Source organism: Macaca fascicularis, chromosome 16 (genome assembly GCF_037993035.2).
Source record: "Macaca fascicularis isolate 582-1 chromosome 16, T2T-MFA8v1.1".
NCBI classification, from domain to species: domain Eukaryota; kingdom Metazoa; phylum Chordata; class Mammalia; order Primates; family Cercopithecidae; genus Macaca; species Macaca fascicularis.
This window is the reverse complement of record NC_088390.1, coordinates 10,270,413-10,287,156: the sequence shown is the minus strand read 5'-3', so window position 1 is coordinate 10,287,156 and position 16,744 is coordinate 10,270,413. Positions and strand designations below refer to the sequence as shown.

At 49.2% G+C, this 16,744-nt stretch overlaps 1 protein-coding gene across 3 annotated transcripts in view; it reads left to right on the top strand.

Annotated features, from left to right (window-relative positions):
* The first annotated feature begins 5,380 nt into the window (after positions 1–5,380).
* GAS7 (growth arrest specific 7) overlaps positions 5,381–16,744 on the top strand; it is a 288,726-nt gene continuing 277,362 nt past the window's right edge. For all 3 annotated transcript variants that reach the window (XM_045375328.2, XM_074018592.1, XM_005582889.3), the window contains exon 1: positions 5,381–5,785. In XM_045375328.2, coding sequence (XP_045231263.1) covers positions 5,603–5,785 — 183 coding nt within the window. In that variant the 5' untranslated portion in view covers positions 5,381–5,602. The remainder of the gene's footprint in view (positions 5,786–16,744) is intronic.

Sequence of the window (16,744 nt, the reverse complement as noted above, 5' to 3'; positions counted from 1 at the left end):
AATTGTTTTATTTTAAAAACTTTTTTTTTTTTTTTTTTTTTTTTTAGAGATAGGGTCTTGCTGTGACACTCAGGTTGGAGTGCAGTGGCACAATCATAGCTTTCCTATGCTCAAATGATCTTTTTTTCTCAGCCTCCCGAGTAGCTAGGACTACAAGCACATGCCCCCATGCCTGGCAAATTTTTTATGCCAGGGGTCTCACTAGTAGCGTGAATCAGTACCTCCTTCTCAAGGCTGAGTAAATATTCCACTGTATTGGCATACTACATCTTGTCTATCTATTCATCAGCTGATGGACATTTAGATTATTTCCACTGTTTGACATCTGTGAATAATACTGCTGTGAACATTCACTACAAGTTTTGTGTGGACATACGTTTTCATTCTCTAGAGGCCTTGGAAGAAATTGCTGGGTGATTTGGTAAATTTATGTCTAACTTGGTTTTTCTTCCTTTTTCTTTTTTTTAGACATGGGCTTGCACTGCTGCCCAGGCTGGAGTGCAGTTGTGTGGTCACGGTTCACTGCAGCCTTGATCTCCTAGGCTCAAGTGATCCTCCCACCTCAGCCTCCTGAGTAGCTGGGACCACAGGGACGTGTCACCACGTCCTGTGGCTAAATTATTTTTTATTTTATTTTATTTTTTTGTAGAGACAGGGGTCTTACTATGTTGTCTGGGCTGATTTTGAACTCTTGGCCTCAAGGGGTCCCACAGCCTCAGCCTCTCCAAGCATTGGGATTACAGGTGTGAGCCATCACGCCTGGCTATGTTTAACGTCGTAAAGAAATGGAAACCTTTCCATTTCTCTGCCATCCATAGGCTGATGGAAAGGTGTATAAGGTCTTGGGTAGAAATGAAACATCAGCCACCACGTAACTATCAAATGCACAGTGTCTAGAGAAAGCTCTGACATAGGTTTATACAACTTAGCAAGTGGAAAATCTAAATATGAACAGGGTACAAACAATCTATGCAAAAGGAGATCAAGAGGTTCTGAATGCCTGCTTTTTGTATGAGTCAATGTTAGGCTTTAAGAAGGATAGACAGGCTAGGCACGGTGGCTCATGCCTGTAATCCCAGCACTTTGGTAGGCAGAGGTGGACAGATCACCTGAGGTTAGGAGTTCGAGACCAGCCTGGCCAACGTGGTGAAACCCCATCTCTACTAATCATACAAAATTAGCCAGGCGTGGTGACACATGCCTGTAATCCCAGCTACTTGGGAGGATGAGGCAGGAGAATCACTTGAACCTGGGAGATGGAGGCTGCAGTGAGCACCCTTGCACTCCAGCCTGGGTGACAAGAGTGAAACTCCGTCTTAAAAAAAAAAAGATAGATGGAAATTTAAAACAAAGATGCTATCCCTCCCCTGAGTTACTAACAGTCTAACCAGTAAAATAAGACTTAATTATTATTATTATTTTTTAAAAAGCAAAAATAGGCCAGAAGTGGTGGCTCATACCTGTAATCCCAGCACTTTGGGAGGCTGAGGCGGGCGGATCACAAGGTCAGGAGATTGAGACCAACTTGGCTAACACAGTGAATCCCCATCTCTACTAAAAATACAAAAAATTAGCTGGGCATGGTGGTGGGCGCCTGCAGTCCCAGCTACTTGGGAGGCTGAGGCAGGAGAATGGCATGAACCCGGGAGGCAGAACTTGCAGTGAGCCGAGATCGCACCACTGCACTCCAGCCTGGGCTACAGAGGGAGACTCCATCTCAAAAAAAATAAAAATAAAAAAAAAAAAGCAAAAATAAATTAGCCAGGCATGGTGGTATGTACCTGTAGTCCCAGCTAGCTTCTCCGGAGCCTGAGGTGGGAGGATGGCGTGATGGGAGGCGGAGAATGCAGTGAGCCAAGATCACACCATTGCACTCCAGCCTGGGCAACACAGCCAGATCTTGTCTCAATTAAAAAAAAAAAAAAAGCAAAAATAATTAAAGATTTAAATACAATTTCAAGGTAGTAATAGAAGATCAGAGAGGGAGAAGGCAGGAGGGAAAATTGATAAGGGAGGAATTTATCTTTCCTTCAAGCTCCTGGGAGAAAACAGAAAGCCCAGGTGTGTTTCTACAAAATTTGTGGCATCCCAAAGATGTAAGAGTTCCTACCTCTATTGTTGCTCTAGAAATCTTAGTTAAAAAAGAAGTGTTATGTAATAAGTCACCAGGACCCTCGAACTGGATAGATAAAAACAATTGCTAACATACGGGTATTTCATGTGCCAGGCAGTGCTCTAAACAGTTTACATGTTTCCTCACTTAATCTTCTTAATAACTCTATGATATTAATAGTACTGTTGTCTTCTTTTAGTGATGAGGAAAATGAGGCTCAGAGATGTAAGTAAATCACCCAATGGCACACAGCTAGAAAGTGGCAGAAATGGGGTTTGAATAAAGGCAGTCCAGAGCCAACATATTTAACCACTACATTTAACCATTTAAATTCCCATATTCCAGTTATTGGATTCGATCTCTAATTTCAGATGGGGAAATAAACCCAAAGGTATCGGAAGACTTGAGGATTTGGAGGTTACTTGCTTGATAAGAGATCAGGAACAGGAGTTCCACTAACTGCTATTCTAGTCTTATTTCTATGAAGACTGACATTGGGTATCACCAGAGAGCCTTTTCTCTTCTTTTCTTTTCTTTTCGAGATGGAGTCTTGCTCTGTTGCCAGGCTGGAGTACAGTGGTGTGATCTCGGCTCACTGCAACCTCCACCTCCCAGGTTCAAGCGACTCTCCTGCCTCAGTCTCCCGAGTAGCTGGGACTACAGGCATGTGGCACCACGCCCATCTAATTTTTGTATTTTTAGTAGAGATGGGGTTTCACCATGTTGGCCAGGCTGGTCTCAATCTCCTGACCTTGTGATCCGCCCGCCTCGGCCTCCCAAAGTGTTGGGATTACAGGCATAAGCTCTCATAGGCCGTGCCCAGCCTAGAGAACTTTTTCTTAAGATGCTATTTGTGGGTGAGTCATTAGGATACCTGTTTTCTGAGTGGCAGGGTGGACTACAGAAAGCAACACTCTGTACAATAAGCTAGAATTGAGTTCAAAGCTGGTTCTGCTGTTGACCAGCTGTATGATGGTGAGCAGGTTTTTGAGCCCAGTTTCTTCATCAGCTTGTAGGATTATAGGAATGAAATGAACTAAGTGGAGAAATTAACAGCTATTATCATTTTTGGTTGCTGTAGGAATGTCTGAGGTGGGTCACATAGAACTCAAGTATATGGCATGCTGTGTAGGCTGAGATTTCTCAAGTCCAAACTGGATCACAGTTTCTCACAGGCACGCAGAGAACTGGGGTTGCAAGTTGGCTGGAAATCAGTTGTCCTACCTTGATTCAGGTCCCATTATCAGGAATGTAGCCTGAGAACAGCCTGCTGGAAGTCACATATTTTCCTGATACAAGGAATTGTATCTCTTTTAAAACTTCATTGGGCCAGCCATTTTTAATGACCGTTTTTGATATGAAGTTATACAGCTCTGCTTTAAGGGATTCTTAGTGGTGACTGTGGTCAAGAGTTTGTCTCTTTATATTTCTGGCCAAGCAAATGTTCATGACTTTGCAACTGATGGATTATTACAAATATTCTACATGTGTCACTTTGCCTATGGCCAAAGACCAGATGGAGGCTGCTCAGGTGAGGTGGCTTAGCTGCAGACTAGGGCTCAATAGTGACTCTTAAAGCCTGGGCATGAGTATTGTTAAAAAGTTGCATAATGACTTTAATGTGCAGCCAGGATTGAGAACCACTGAACTAGGTGAAAGGCTCTGTGCCAGGGTCTGATTCAAAGCATAGACAGGTGTGCAAGATCTTCAGGCTCTTGGAGCCCGGCCTGACTGGTTTTGTAATGGATATCTAGGCAGGCATAGTAAGAGGTGAGGCTAGAGGAGGTGTTGTGGAGGGCCTGAAATGTACAGGTGGAGAAGTTTGTACTAAATTTAAAAGGCAATAGGGAGCCACAGAAGGTGACTGGGGGAGAGGGTAAGGAGTAGACAGAGGTATACAGGCATATTAAAGGGTCGAGCTTTTTTTTTTTTTTGAGACAGTTTCGCTCTTGTTGCCCAGGCTGGAGTGCAGTAGCACGATCTCTGCCCGCTGCAACTTCTGCTTCCCGGGTTCAAACCATTTTCCTGCCTCAGCCTCCTGAGTAGCTGGCAATACAGGCGCCCACTACCACGCCCAGCTAATTTTTGTATTTTTAGTGGAGATGGGGTTTCACCACGTTGGCCAGGCTGGTCTCGAACTCCTGACCTCAAGTGAGCCATTCGCCTCAGCCTCCCAAACTGCTGGGATTACAGGCGTGAGCCACCGCGCCCGGCCGAGTCCAGCTATTTACAGGCTAAAAAATGTATATTTTTTTAATGGAGTAGACTATCAAAGAAACCGAGCTTTCTTTTACTTACTTCTGTACGGTCAGTTCAAGGTCAACATTCTGCAGCCCTCAGGTTCCCTGGTCCCTGGAGAGCAGGGACTGGCCCAAATGATCTTTGTAGTACCTGGCACATCGCATGGAACATGGCAGCCTCTTGCTAATGTTTGTTGACTGACTACATGAGTGTAGACTGTTTAGCCGGCCCATCTCGATTTCGGGAGGGCTGGTACCCTGGGCCGGCCTTCCCTCTGTAAGTAAAAGCACTGGTGCTGTTCCTCTCACCGTTCGCCTTTCCTCCATTTATCCCCATTGACTGTTTCCAATTCTATCAACTCCGACCCCGTCTCCTCCCCATTCCGTCCCTCCAGCGTGCCACGCTGCCACCAGCCTGCTGGGCTCAGGCGCCAGGCTTCAAACCTGTCTTTCACCCATTGTTCAGTTTCCTGTGAGTCAAGTTCAACCCCAGGTTCAACCACTACAATGACAACCACAAACGATCCCTCGCAGACACCTCGAAGAAGCCGCCCGTACGTCACCGGCCGCCAGGCCTACAAAGCAGGCACAGAACTGGGGCGTTTCCATTCCCGCGGTCCCCGGCGGTGGGGGCGCGAGTGGGAACCCCTCTCCCCAGTGACAGGCCCCTCTGCGAGGGAGCGCGCAGCCCTCCGCGGGCGTGGCCGCCCTGGTCCCGCCCCGGCCCGCCCCCTCGCCCGCCAGCTAGACCCCGCAAGGCCACCCGGCCGCCAGCCCCTCTCCACGGCCGCCAGCCGCTCCCTCCCGCGCCGCGGAGTCCTGCCGCGGGGGATGCTCCGGGTCCCACCTCCCAGGGGAGCTGCGCATTTCCGCGCGCCGGGGCGGCTCCGGCCCTGGCCGGCCCTGGCGGCTGCAGCCCGCGTTCCGCGTTCCCGGGAAGTTGTCTCCGGAGCCCGCGGAGCCTGGGTCTCCTCCCCCTGAGCCCCGCCCCCCAGCCCAGAGCTGGGATCCGCGAGCTGCCCGGCCCGGGGGCGTCGCCGCTCGCTCTGCGAAGCCAACGAGTCTCCGCTTCCCTGCGCGGAGCGCGCGTCCCCCGCCTGCCCGGGGACCCCCGCGCACCCCAGAGACGGCGCGCGCCCAGAGCGCGGGAGCCCGGAGCGCCGGGCGCCTGGGACCCCGCGGAGCCGCTGCCCAGCCCGTGGGGCTCGGCGGGGATGCAGGCTGCTCTGTGAACCCGGGCGCCAAGGCCATGTCCGGCGCTCGCTGCCGGACCCTGTACCCCTTCTCTGGGGAGCGGCACGGCCAGGGGCTGCGCTTCGCCGCGGGCGAGCTGATCACGCTGCTGCAGGTCCCGGACGGCGGCTGGTGGGAAGGCGAGAAGGAGGACGGGCTCCGTGGCTGGTTCCCGGCGAGCTACGTGCAGTTGCTGGAGGTAAGGGGCGAGGGCCGGGTCTGGATGAGCCGGGCTGCGGTCCTCGGTGCGCTCGCGTACCTGTTGCCGGTTCCGGGGGTGCCGCAGCGTCCCGGTCGGAGGGGCGCCCCCGGGGGCATCCCTTGCCGGAGCGACCTGTAGCTCCACGCTCCGGGGAGGCAGCGATGGCAGCGGGCGCCCCTCGGGGCGTGGGCAACGCGGGCTCGCGGGGAGCTTCCCTCTTGCGCCGGGCCTCTGGAGCACACCGTGGCGGCTCTGAGGAAGCGAGAACTTGTTGCCTGTGTGAGTTCAGGAGCAGGCGGGCGCGTTCCCGGCAGTGGCAGGGGCCAGTGAAGGTCTGGCGGTCTTGAGAAGATGCATGGAGGATCAGGGGTCCGAGAAAGTGGCACCGACTCGGTCCCTCAGCCCCGCGTCCCCACCCCGGAGTCTAGAGCCTGGCGACCCGTGGACGGTCGTGCTGCCTTGGGTCAGGCTGCCTGGACGCCTCGGGGCCACCCACTTGCTGGTCAGCCGAGCCTGCTGGCCACCAGCCCGAGCCCCCTCAGCAGGCTTGATCCCGGGGTGCTGTAGTCCCCCGCCACTGCCCGCTCCCCTGGTCCTGCTTCCCCAGGGTAAGGCTCAGGAACTCAGGCTTGCTCCTGGGGTTCTGGCCTGGCCCCAGGGCTCCACAGGACCTGCTGAGGCAAGGCGCTGGCTGTTTAGGCTGGCTGTTTATTGTCTATGTGACAGGCTGTCCTCTAATCACTGAGCTCACAGTCACAGCCTGAGCGAGACCCGAAGTTTCTAAAGTCCTTTGTGTGTGTGTGGGGTGACCTTCCAGGACATCCCTTTTACTAGAAGTCCGCCTGCCCCCCCGCCAGGATTCTTGTAAAGACTAAATTAACAGTTACCCTTAATTGTGTCAGTATTCCTAAACATTCTGGTAAAACACTGCCCGAATAAATCATGGAGGCTGAATTTATTTATAATTTAACTCTTGACCTACTTCACAGAGAACAAAGTAGCAAATTTTGACTGAAAATGCTCAGTGCAATTCATCGGGGGAAAAAGAAAGAAAGAAGTGAAATGGTTACAGGGTGAGTCCGCCTGAGGATGAACCCTGTGGCAACATTGTCAGCAAGAGCCTGGCCTTATAAAAGTACAGTAGGTTGCTTTCAGGTCCAGAGGAGAACAACAAAATCTCTTCTAAAGGGATCAGTAGCATTTGAGCAAAGTTTAGGGGCTGCTAGAATGAGCTTTCATGGGCTGTCAGCAGACTATGTTGCAGGAACCCTCTTGGTTCTGTATCTGGAGAATCCAGAGATCACCTGCTTGTAGGAGAGGCTCAGGTGTGCCCTGTTCTGGCTTTTCCAGTCCCTTTCCTGAGATTCAGATATAAAAGAAAGCAAACATACTGCTTCTTACATGAGAAGCAAGGGGCCTCCTTGTGTCTAGCTTGAAGCCCTGGGAGAGATGCATATTTTGGGAGTTCTTTGGGTGGCCCCCCTTTTCCAGGAAATTCTGATGTGGAAATTTGACTGATGGATGTCTGTCCAGTGAGGAGCATCCCTGGCTGGACTGAGCCAGCTGTGTTTTGTGTAGGGGTGAGGCTAGGTAGGTGTTAGTAAGAGCACAGTGCTGCTTTTTCTTCCGGGAAAAGGACAATGGACCAGGCCCAGGGGACTGGCAGAATTAACAGCCGGGACAGTCTTGGGTGTATCTGTCCCATCCTCTGCCATATACAAAGGTAGGAGATCTCCGGTGCCGCAGGGCCTCTCAGACCATTCCGGACTGGTAACTTGCAACAAAAGCATCCATCTGCGTGAGCAATACTTCAGCGCACCTGCTCAGCACGCTACGTGCACATTATCACCAGTTCCCTGACAACTCTGTGAAGGGTGGGGTGAGGTACTTCCCCCATTTTATAGACAAGCAAGCTGAATATGAGAGAGGTGAAGTCAGCTCCCCAATGAATAATGCTCACATGTTTTGTTAGCAGCTCAGATGGCTGAGTATAACCCCCTGCGCCTGTGCCTTTTTTTAAATGTGATAGCCTGGGCTTGACTATGCTAAACAGCATGTGAGAGAAGGGTCTGGATCCGTGGGAAAGAGGGACAAGCACAGCCCTTGAGGTCAGCATGTTGGTGACAGCACCGTGAAGGGGAGGCTGAACCTCTAGGGCTAAAATGAGGACAGCTGCAACCAGGAGCAACTTGGAGGATCTTCCCTGCTAACCCCAAAGTGTGACTTTACTCAGAGCCAGCTGCGGGTCTTCCCACAGTGGGCCTGAGTCTTGTGGACTAAGTACTGGATAGGACTCTTCTCAGGGCCAAAGCAGATGCAGTTTCAATAGCGGGGATTGTGGCATCTGGGAACCTCCTACAGGAGCAGAAAGACATGGTACCAGGACAAGCCCAGTGGCTGGACCTCAAGGCTGAAGGCTAGGTAGAGATAGAGGATATGCAAGCAGAGTCCATTGGGATGGGGTGAGTCCTCAAGGGCAGACTCAGAGAATGCAGAGTTGCCCGGGCTGGTGGGTAGACTGGCCAGCATCTGGACTCATGAGACTAGACAGGGGGCCCATAGATACTAGAGGTGGCGAACCTCATGAGATGTCAGCCAATGTGGTGCTGTCACTGAGCTTGCTTGGGAGCATGCAGTTCAGAAGGCCAGGGCAGCTGTTGGAGAAACAAGTACAGACAGATGGACTGTACTAGCCTCCTGGGCGAGGGATGAGATTGTGGGTACACAGCTGAGCATGGTATCTCTAATGTGCTCCCTACTACAGTGGAACTTTCACCCTGATGGAAAGAGTGATACCAGGAAACCCCATCTTGGCAGAGGGGAGTGAGGCACTGAAAACTGTGTGCACACTGGATACTTCCCAAGGAGATCTTCCTTGTTCAGATGAAGCAAGGGGAACTGAGAGACCCAGCCTTTGCAGGAAGCATACACGGGGAAGGGCAGTTGGGAACTAACTCTAAGAGGGTCACCAGATCTGACCCGGCGGCCAGCTAGTCCATGGGAAGAGGCCAGCTTGGAGGAGGTCTTGGTTTTAGGGGCAATCTCTTTGGTCAAGACTCCAAGGAAATGGTATAGCACATACTTGGCTTCTAGAGAGCAGCTTCCAGGAAAACCTCAGCACAGACAGGGAAGTGTAGAAGTCTCTGGTAGGCCCAAGGAGTCTGGTCACAAGGGTCCTTCCTATTCAGGGGGTGGTGCAGCTCTTCAAAGGATGGGCAGAGGGAAACACCTACCTTCAGAAAAGGAATAGGCCTTACAGCCAAGGCCCACAACTAATTATTAGATAAAATCAACTCGAAAAATCTTTCATGAGGGTTTCCTCTGCTATGATGAGGAAGAGGAATTGAGAAGTCTTTTTTTTTTTTTTTTTTTTTTTGAGACGGAGTCTTGCACTGTTGCCCAGGCTGGAGTGCAGTGGCATGATCTCGGCTCACTGCAAGCTCTGCCTCCCAGGTTCATGCCATTCTCCTGCCTCAGCCTCCCGAATAGCTAGGACTATAGGCGCCCACCACCACACCCAGCTAATTTTTTTGTATTTTGAGTGGAGACGAGGTTTCACTGTATTAGCCAGGATGGTCTCGATCTCCTGACCTTGTGATCTGCCTGCCTCGGCCTCCCAAAGTGCTGGGATTACAGGCATGAACTACCGCGCCCAACCGAGAAGTCTTTTTAACATCATTTGAGAGATGTGGTAGAGGAAGAGACCTGAGACCAGAGATAGGAGCTGTGGGAGCATGTTCTGCCAGCTCCAAGCTAGGCATGAGATTGCCTCCATAGACTTGGGAACCCCACATGTGGGAATATTTCCACCAGCTTTCTGGGGTACATCGAGGCTGAGAAATAGCTCCTGGGGAAGGTGGATAGAGAAGCCTAGATCTCCATCCTGGGGAAGATTTGGAGAGAAAGACATGGTACCACGACAAGCCCAGTGGCTGGACAGGTCAGTGGTTGGAGGGTCTAACAGGGTCCAGGAATTCTTGTGTGAATGGAGAGAAGAAATTAGGGACCTGGAGGATGCTGTAAGGCATCTACAAAACTTCCCAGAGCTTTTGGGAAATAATTCTGGGGGACAATGGGATTGGAATACAAACAAAATAGAGCTTTCTTTGAACTAGGTGGTATTCTTAGAATACAGGATCTGGCTGGATAATCTGGACCTCTGGGGTACTAACAGAATATGACACTGTTTGCTAGCAAAACTGGAATGACTGCTGAGGGTCACCCTTAAACTTGATTTCCTTCACTCTACCATTTTGGGTTCATGCCATTGCACTGCAGGAGTTAATAAGGAGTGTCTGTGGGAGAGAGTGCGCTGTGCTATGGATAATTAAGGAATGATGTTTTATCTGTTGCCATGTAGCAAGCCACTCCAAGATTTAGTGTTTCCAAGCAACGATTTATTATTAACTGTCACGGTTTTGTAGATTGACGGGGATCAGCTGGGTGGTTCTTCTGCTGGTCTGTCTCAGTGTCCCTCATGCAGCTGCAATCAGATAGTGGCTGGGACAGAGTCCTGGAGGCTCAACTAGGCTGCAGCCTCCAAAATGTCATCTTCACTCATCTGTCTGGTGCCTTGATGTTCTTCCATGTGGCGCGTCTCTCCACGTGGTGTTTCATTCGCCATGGCCTTTCCACACGGCCTTTCTCTTCAGCAGGGTGGTGGTTGTTATGTGGTAGGTGGCTTCTAAGGATGCAAAGGCATACATTACCAGGCCCTCTTAAGGCCTAGGCCCAGAACTGGCATATTGTTTCAGCCACATTTTATTGTGAAAGCAGTCACAGGATCCGTCCAGAGTCAATTTGGAAGGGAGGCGGGTACAGGGGTGTGGTTACGAGGGAGGCGTGGTTCATCAAGGGCCGTATTGCAGACTAGCTCCCTCAGAAGGCTAGGTAGAACACACATGGGACAGATGATCCATTAGTGGGGAGGTGGTGCCAGGCCAGATTGATGAGAGAGAGAACCCCAAGAGGGAGGTAAAATGCAGCCACTTGGCAGTTCTACCTCTATCGCAATCCTTGGAGGGTTTTTTTTTTTTTTTCTTTTGACTCTAGAGGTTTCTTTATAAAGGCCACACAATAAATGATGCAGCTGGAATTTGAAATCAGATTTGCTTGGCTCTGGGCCTGTCCACTAAGCCATTGACATACCAGTCCAGCTTTTTTTAGGCCAAGGCTGTTCAGTGCTGGTGATTCATAGACGTAGTGGATCTGAGCTCCCTGACATCTAATAGATGTTTGCTATATTACACAAATTGATTTTAATACAGAGCCTTTTCCTTTCTGTCTGCAACATGAAAATCACCCAAAATGAGTGTGACCTTGTCCCTCATGCTAGTATTTTTCAGACAGTCATCAACTCTGTTCACAAAAGGTGTAATTAGGGCTTGTGACTCGGGGGAGTGGGTAATTGTGACTGAAAAGACCAACGTGCTTTCTGACATCTTCACTAAATCATTCTCCTTGGTATGGGGCCTGTGGCCAGTATTTGTAGCTCCTGGTGTTAGAAAATGACCTTTGGCCCACCACTCTGTGAGCCTCAGCTCAGAAGGAGCCACCCCCTTTGTCACACTTGTGTGCTGGACTGGTCAGTGTCTACCCCACCGGACTTTAAAGCAATGAACAAGGCTTATGGATTGAGTGGATTCAGGGCATTTTCACAAAAGTTCCCTTAGCAACAAGTCGGCAGGAATCTCTGACATCTGTTCACCACTCTGTGGATCCCTGATGTCTATTACCACCTAGAAACATGAATGAGGGGCTGACCTTCATGTACTCTTCTCTGCCTGCCTAAGCCCAGCTTTTTTCTGATGGTGTGGTAGACCTCATCTGTGAACATGGATATGGATCCCCACTTTGCTAGTGAAAGAAAATGTTTTTTGTAAACCAGGAAGCCTTGTGTTCACGTAAGGTATTTTGACTATTATCAGGCCAGTCCAGGGGACATTGTTTTTGTGGTGTGCTGTCTTACTACTCACAGCAGCAAGGTGACACATGATAGACTTTCTAACAAAATGTCAGGATGAATTCCTCTGTACTTAAATGCCAAATTAGTATATTTGTCTCTCTCCCTGCAATGGCGAGGCTTCTGGGGTGGTGTTTATGCCTATGGCGAGAAGAAGAAGTGGTGGCTGGCAGATCTGTCTGACTTTTCCTTCGCTGACCAGAACACGTTGTGACATTGTGAAAGTTTAGTTGCAGTAAGTAGGTGAACTGTGAGAAGTTTTTGAGGACTCTTAAGAGGACCCACCTACCTCCTTTCTTCACGTTTACTGTCTTCTCCACCATCTCTAAGAATTTGTTTTTAGTTTAACTTCCTAGTTCTCCGCCCACTCCTCTTCTTGAGCTCGGAGCTGGTATTCAGATTCAACCGCTAGGTACTCAAATTTCACATGTCAAAATTAAACTCATCATCTCTCTCCTTTCTCTTCTTTCTTTCTTTCTTTCTTTTTTTTGAGATGGAGTCTTGCTCTGTTGCCCAGGCTGGAGTGTAATGGCGTGATCTTGGCTCACTGCAACCTCTGCCTCCTGGGTTCAAGTGATTTTCCTGCCTCAGCCTCCCAAGAAGCTGGGATTACAGGTTTACACCACCATGCCTGGCTAATTTTTGTATTTTTAGTAGAGACAGGGTTACACCAGGTTGGTCAGGCTGGTCTTGAACTCCTAACTTCCTCATTTGCCTGCCTCAGCCTCCCAAAGTGCTGGGATTACAGGTGTGAGCCACTGTGTCCGGCCCTCTATTCTCTCTTTACTGCCTTCTTCTTCTTTTTTTTTTTGAGACAGGGTCTTGCGCCGTTGCCCAGGCTGAAGTACAGCGGTGTGATCATGGCTCACTGCTGCCATGACCTTCTGGACTCAAACGATCCTCCAAGTAGCTTGGACTATAGGCACCTGCCACCACGCCTGGCTGATTTTTGTATTTTTTGTAGAGACAGGGTTTCACCGTGTTTCTCAGACTGGTCTCAAACTCTTGGGCTCAAGTGATCCTCCCGCCTTGGCCTCCCAAAGTGCTAAGATTACAGGCACAAGCCACCCTGCCCAGCCTCTTCACTGCCTTCTATTCCCAACCTCTAAACCAAGCTTGTGGAACATGTGGCCCAAGATGGCCTTTGAATGCAGCCCAACACAAATTTGTAAACTTTCTATTTTGTTTTTGAGGCAGAGTTTCGCTCTCGTTGCCCAGGCTGGAGTACAATGGCATGATCTCGGCTCACTGCAACCTCTGCCTCCGGGGTTCAAGCAATCCTCCTACCTCAGCCTCCTGGGTAGCTGGGATTACAGGCATGCACCACCACGCCCCGGCTAATTTTGTATTTTTAGTAGAGATGAGATTTCTCCATGTTGGTCAGGCTGGTCTTGAACTCCCCACCTCAGGTGATCCACCTGCCTCAGCCTCCCAAAGTGCTGAGATTACAGGCGTGAGCCACCATGTCTGGACTTAAGTTTGTAAACTTTCTTAAAACATGAGGTTTTTTTTGTGTGTGTGTGAGAGATACATATTTTTTAGCTCATTAGCTATAGTTAGCGTTGGTGTATTTTATGTGAAGTCCAATACAATTTTTCTTCTTCCAGTGTGGCCCTGGGAAGCCAAAAGATTGGACACCCCTGCTTTAAACTTTAGTGAATGTCACCACCATCTGTCCACCAAGTCCCCTGATACCCCTCCCCTTACCTTTCCTCTCCTTTTCAATAGGTTAGCAAGCCTTGTCCCTTCTCCCTTAGAAACATTTCTTAAAGCCTTCTCCTTCTTAACTTGCATTGGCAAATCTTTTCCGTAAAAGGCCAGGAAACATTTTAGGCTTCATGGACCATGAGGCAAAATTGAGTTACGGCTGCCTCGGTGTGATCTGTAGTGCGCCAGAGGCAGTGAGAAGCGGTGAGAGCACCCCATATGGTCTCTGTCACAGCTAATCCGCTCTGCTGCTGTAGTGCAAAAGCAGCCAGAGATAATCTGAAAGCCAGTGGGCATGCCTGTGTTGCAATAAAACTTTATTTATGGACTGAAATTTGAATTTGTTATAATTTTCATGGGCTGTGAAGTATCATTCTTCTTTTGGTTTGTTTTCAACTTTTTTTTTTTTTTTGAGTGGGGGAAGACAGAGTCTTGCTCTGTTGCCCAGGCAGGAGTGCAGTGGTGTGGTTTGGGCTCACTGCAGCCTCCACCTCCTGCGATCAAATGATTTTCATGCCTCATCCTCCCAAGTAGTTGAGACTATAGGCCCACGCCACCACAGCCGGCTAATTTTTGTATTTTTAGTAGAGATAGGGTTTCGCCATGTTGGCCAGGCTTGTCTCCAACTCCTGACCTCAAGTGATCCACCCACCTTGGCCTCCCAAAGTGCTGGGATTATAGGCGTGAGCCACTGTGCCCAGCCAACCTTGTGACTATTTGGGGGAAAATAATTTGAGGTTGAGGGGGACTGCAGATGCACATAACCCTGAGGAGAGGAGTATGTTTGCTATACCTGGGAGAGCCAGAATATTCCAGAATGGCTAGAGAGTGGCAAGTAGGGGGAGAGGGCGTGGGGGGTGTGCCAGGGAAGGAGATAGAACCTGGGAAGTTGGGTCATTTTCTAAATGCAGTGGAAAAGCCTTTGGTTTGATTAAAGTGGGTGGCACGTTCAGATGCGTTCTGGAAAGCTCTTCTAGATTGTAGGGTGGAGAATGGATTTGAAGTGAGCAGGGAGGGGAAGCAAGGAGACCAGTTGGGAAGCTCAGAGCCGGGTGCTGGAAGTGGAGATGGTGAGAGGTGGGTGGATTTGGAATGTATTTTGCAGGTAATGTCAGCAGGTCTTCCTGGTGTGTTGATTGGAGGGAGTAGGGGAGCCTTAGGGGGTCTCACTTCGTGCAGGTCACTTGTGATGCACTTTTTCCCTTTTGTATTTTCCCCATCTGTCCATCCTTTATTCGCCGCTAGAGATCTCTTCCCGAAAAAAAGGAGGTAAAAGGCGAAGACAAATTTGGAAAAAGTTCCTTAATGTAGAAAGTGCTTTTATAAATAAAAAAAAAACAAACCCAAAACAAAGAGGAATATATCAGTATAAGAATGGGCAAAGAACTTGGATAGACACTTCATAATAAAACATATACAGGCTGGGCATGGTGGCTCATGCCTGTAATCCCAGCACTTTGGGAGGTTAAGGCGGGCGAATTGCTTGAGCCCAGGAGTTCAAGACCAGCAACATGGAGAAACCCAAATTTTATCTCTACAAATACAAAAAAATTAGCTGGGTGTGGTGATGCATGCCTGTAGTTCCAGCTACTTAGGAGGCTGAGGTGGGAGGATCGCTTAAGCCCAGGAGGTCAAAGCTGCAGTGAGCTGAGATTGCACCACTGCATTCTAGCCTGAGCCAAGGAGCGAGACCCCGTCTCTTAAAACAAACGAATGCACACACACAAAAAGCCATATAAAAAGTCCTCAACTATTTAGTCTCGCCAGTGATCAAATAATTGCAAATTTAATTAAAAAATAGCTTAAAGACAGAAACATGTAAAAAAAAAAAAAAAAAGGTATTGGCAGGGTTTAAGGAAATGGTCGTGAGCTTCCTGAAGGGGCATTTGGCACTATACCTCCAAAACGTTAATGAGTACATGTTCTCTGTCCCAGCAATTCCACTTCTAGAAATTTCGACTCAGGGAGCATCTGATATATCAGGCAATCTGTAAACATCAGCCTGTATTGTATCACAGCCTCTGATAGCACAAGATGAACGACAACCTCAATGTACACCAGAAGGAACTAGTTAAAATCAGGTTTACCTGTGCTTAGCACAAGGTCAGAACGTGCGGGAGGGGTTCAATAACTATATTGAAATGATTTATTTTATTTTATTATTTTTTTTGAGACAGAGTCTCGCTCTGTCGCCCATTCTGGAGTGCAGTGGTGCGATCTTGGCTCACTGCAGCCTCCGCCTCCTGGGTTCAAGTGATTCCCCTGTCTCAGCCTCCCGAACAGCTGGGATTACAGGTGCCCACCACCATGCCCAGATAATTTTTGTATTTTTAGTGGAGACGGGGTTTCACCATGTTGGCCAGGCAGGTCTCAAACTCCTGATCCACCTGCCTCGGCCTCCCAAAGTGCTGAGATGAAACTGAATTTTAAAAATAAAAATGTTGGTTAACGATGCTCAAGGTCTTTGTGGAGCTAGCATAGTTCACATTTCTCCTCACAGTGAGGCAAAAAGAGATGGTGTGTCCAGAAATGAATTGCTTTTCAGAAGTAGGAACGGTGTGTCCCGAACATTTTGTAAGTATCCTTTTGTGGGAAGAGCAGGTAGAAGGAGTACATGCTGGCCCGGGGCCACATTCTTATAAATATCCTCAGTAACAGCAAATCTTTGTCTTTTGAGGTGTGGATTTGATTTTTTTTTGGAAACAGCCAAAATTCATTCAAAGCCAAGTCTGGTGTGTCTGTTCATGTGACTGTCTGTCTGTCACCTTGTGGCAAATAGGATTTAAGACAGCTTACCAAAAAGCGTACAGTACAAAAAGATAAAAGCGTAAACACATGAGGAAATCTGTGGAAAGGAAAACATCAGATGACTCTGGAGTGAAGTTTGATGAGCAAAGAGAGTAACTGAGTTAAGTAATGCTGTTCAGGGCTAAAAAAGAGGTCTTATCTTTTTTTTTTTTTTTTTTTTTGAGACGGAGTCTCGCTCTGTCACCCAGGCTGGAGTGCAGTGGCCGGATCTCAGCTCACTGCAAGCTCCGCCTCCTGGGTTTACGCCATTCTCCGGCCTCAGCCTCCCGAGTAGCTGGGACTACAGGCGCCCGCCACCTCGCCCGGCTAGTTTTTTGTATGTCTTAATAGAGACGGGGTTTCACCGTGTTAGCCAGGATGGTCTCGATCTCCTGATCGAGATCGGGATCTGTGATCCGCCCGTCTCGGCCTCCCAAAGTGCTGGGATTACAGGCTTGAGCCACCGCGCCTGGCCCAAGAGGTCTTATCTTAAAGTAATG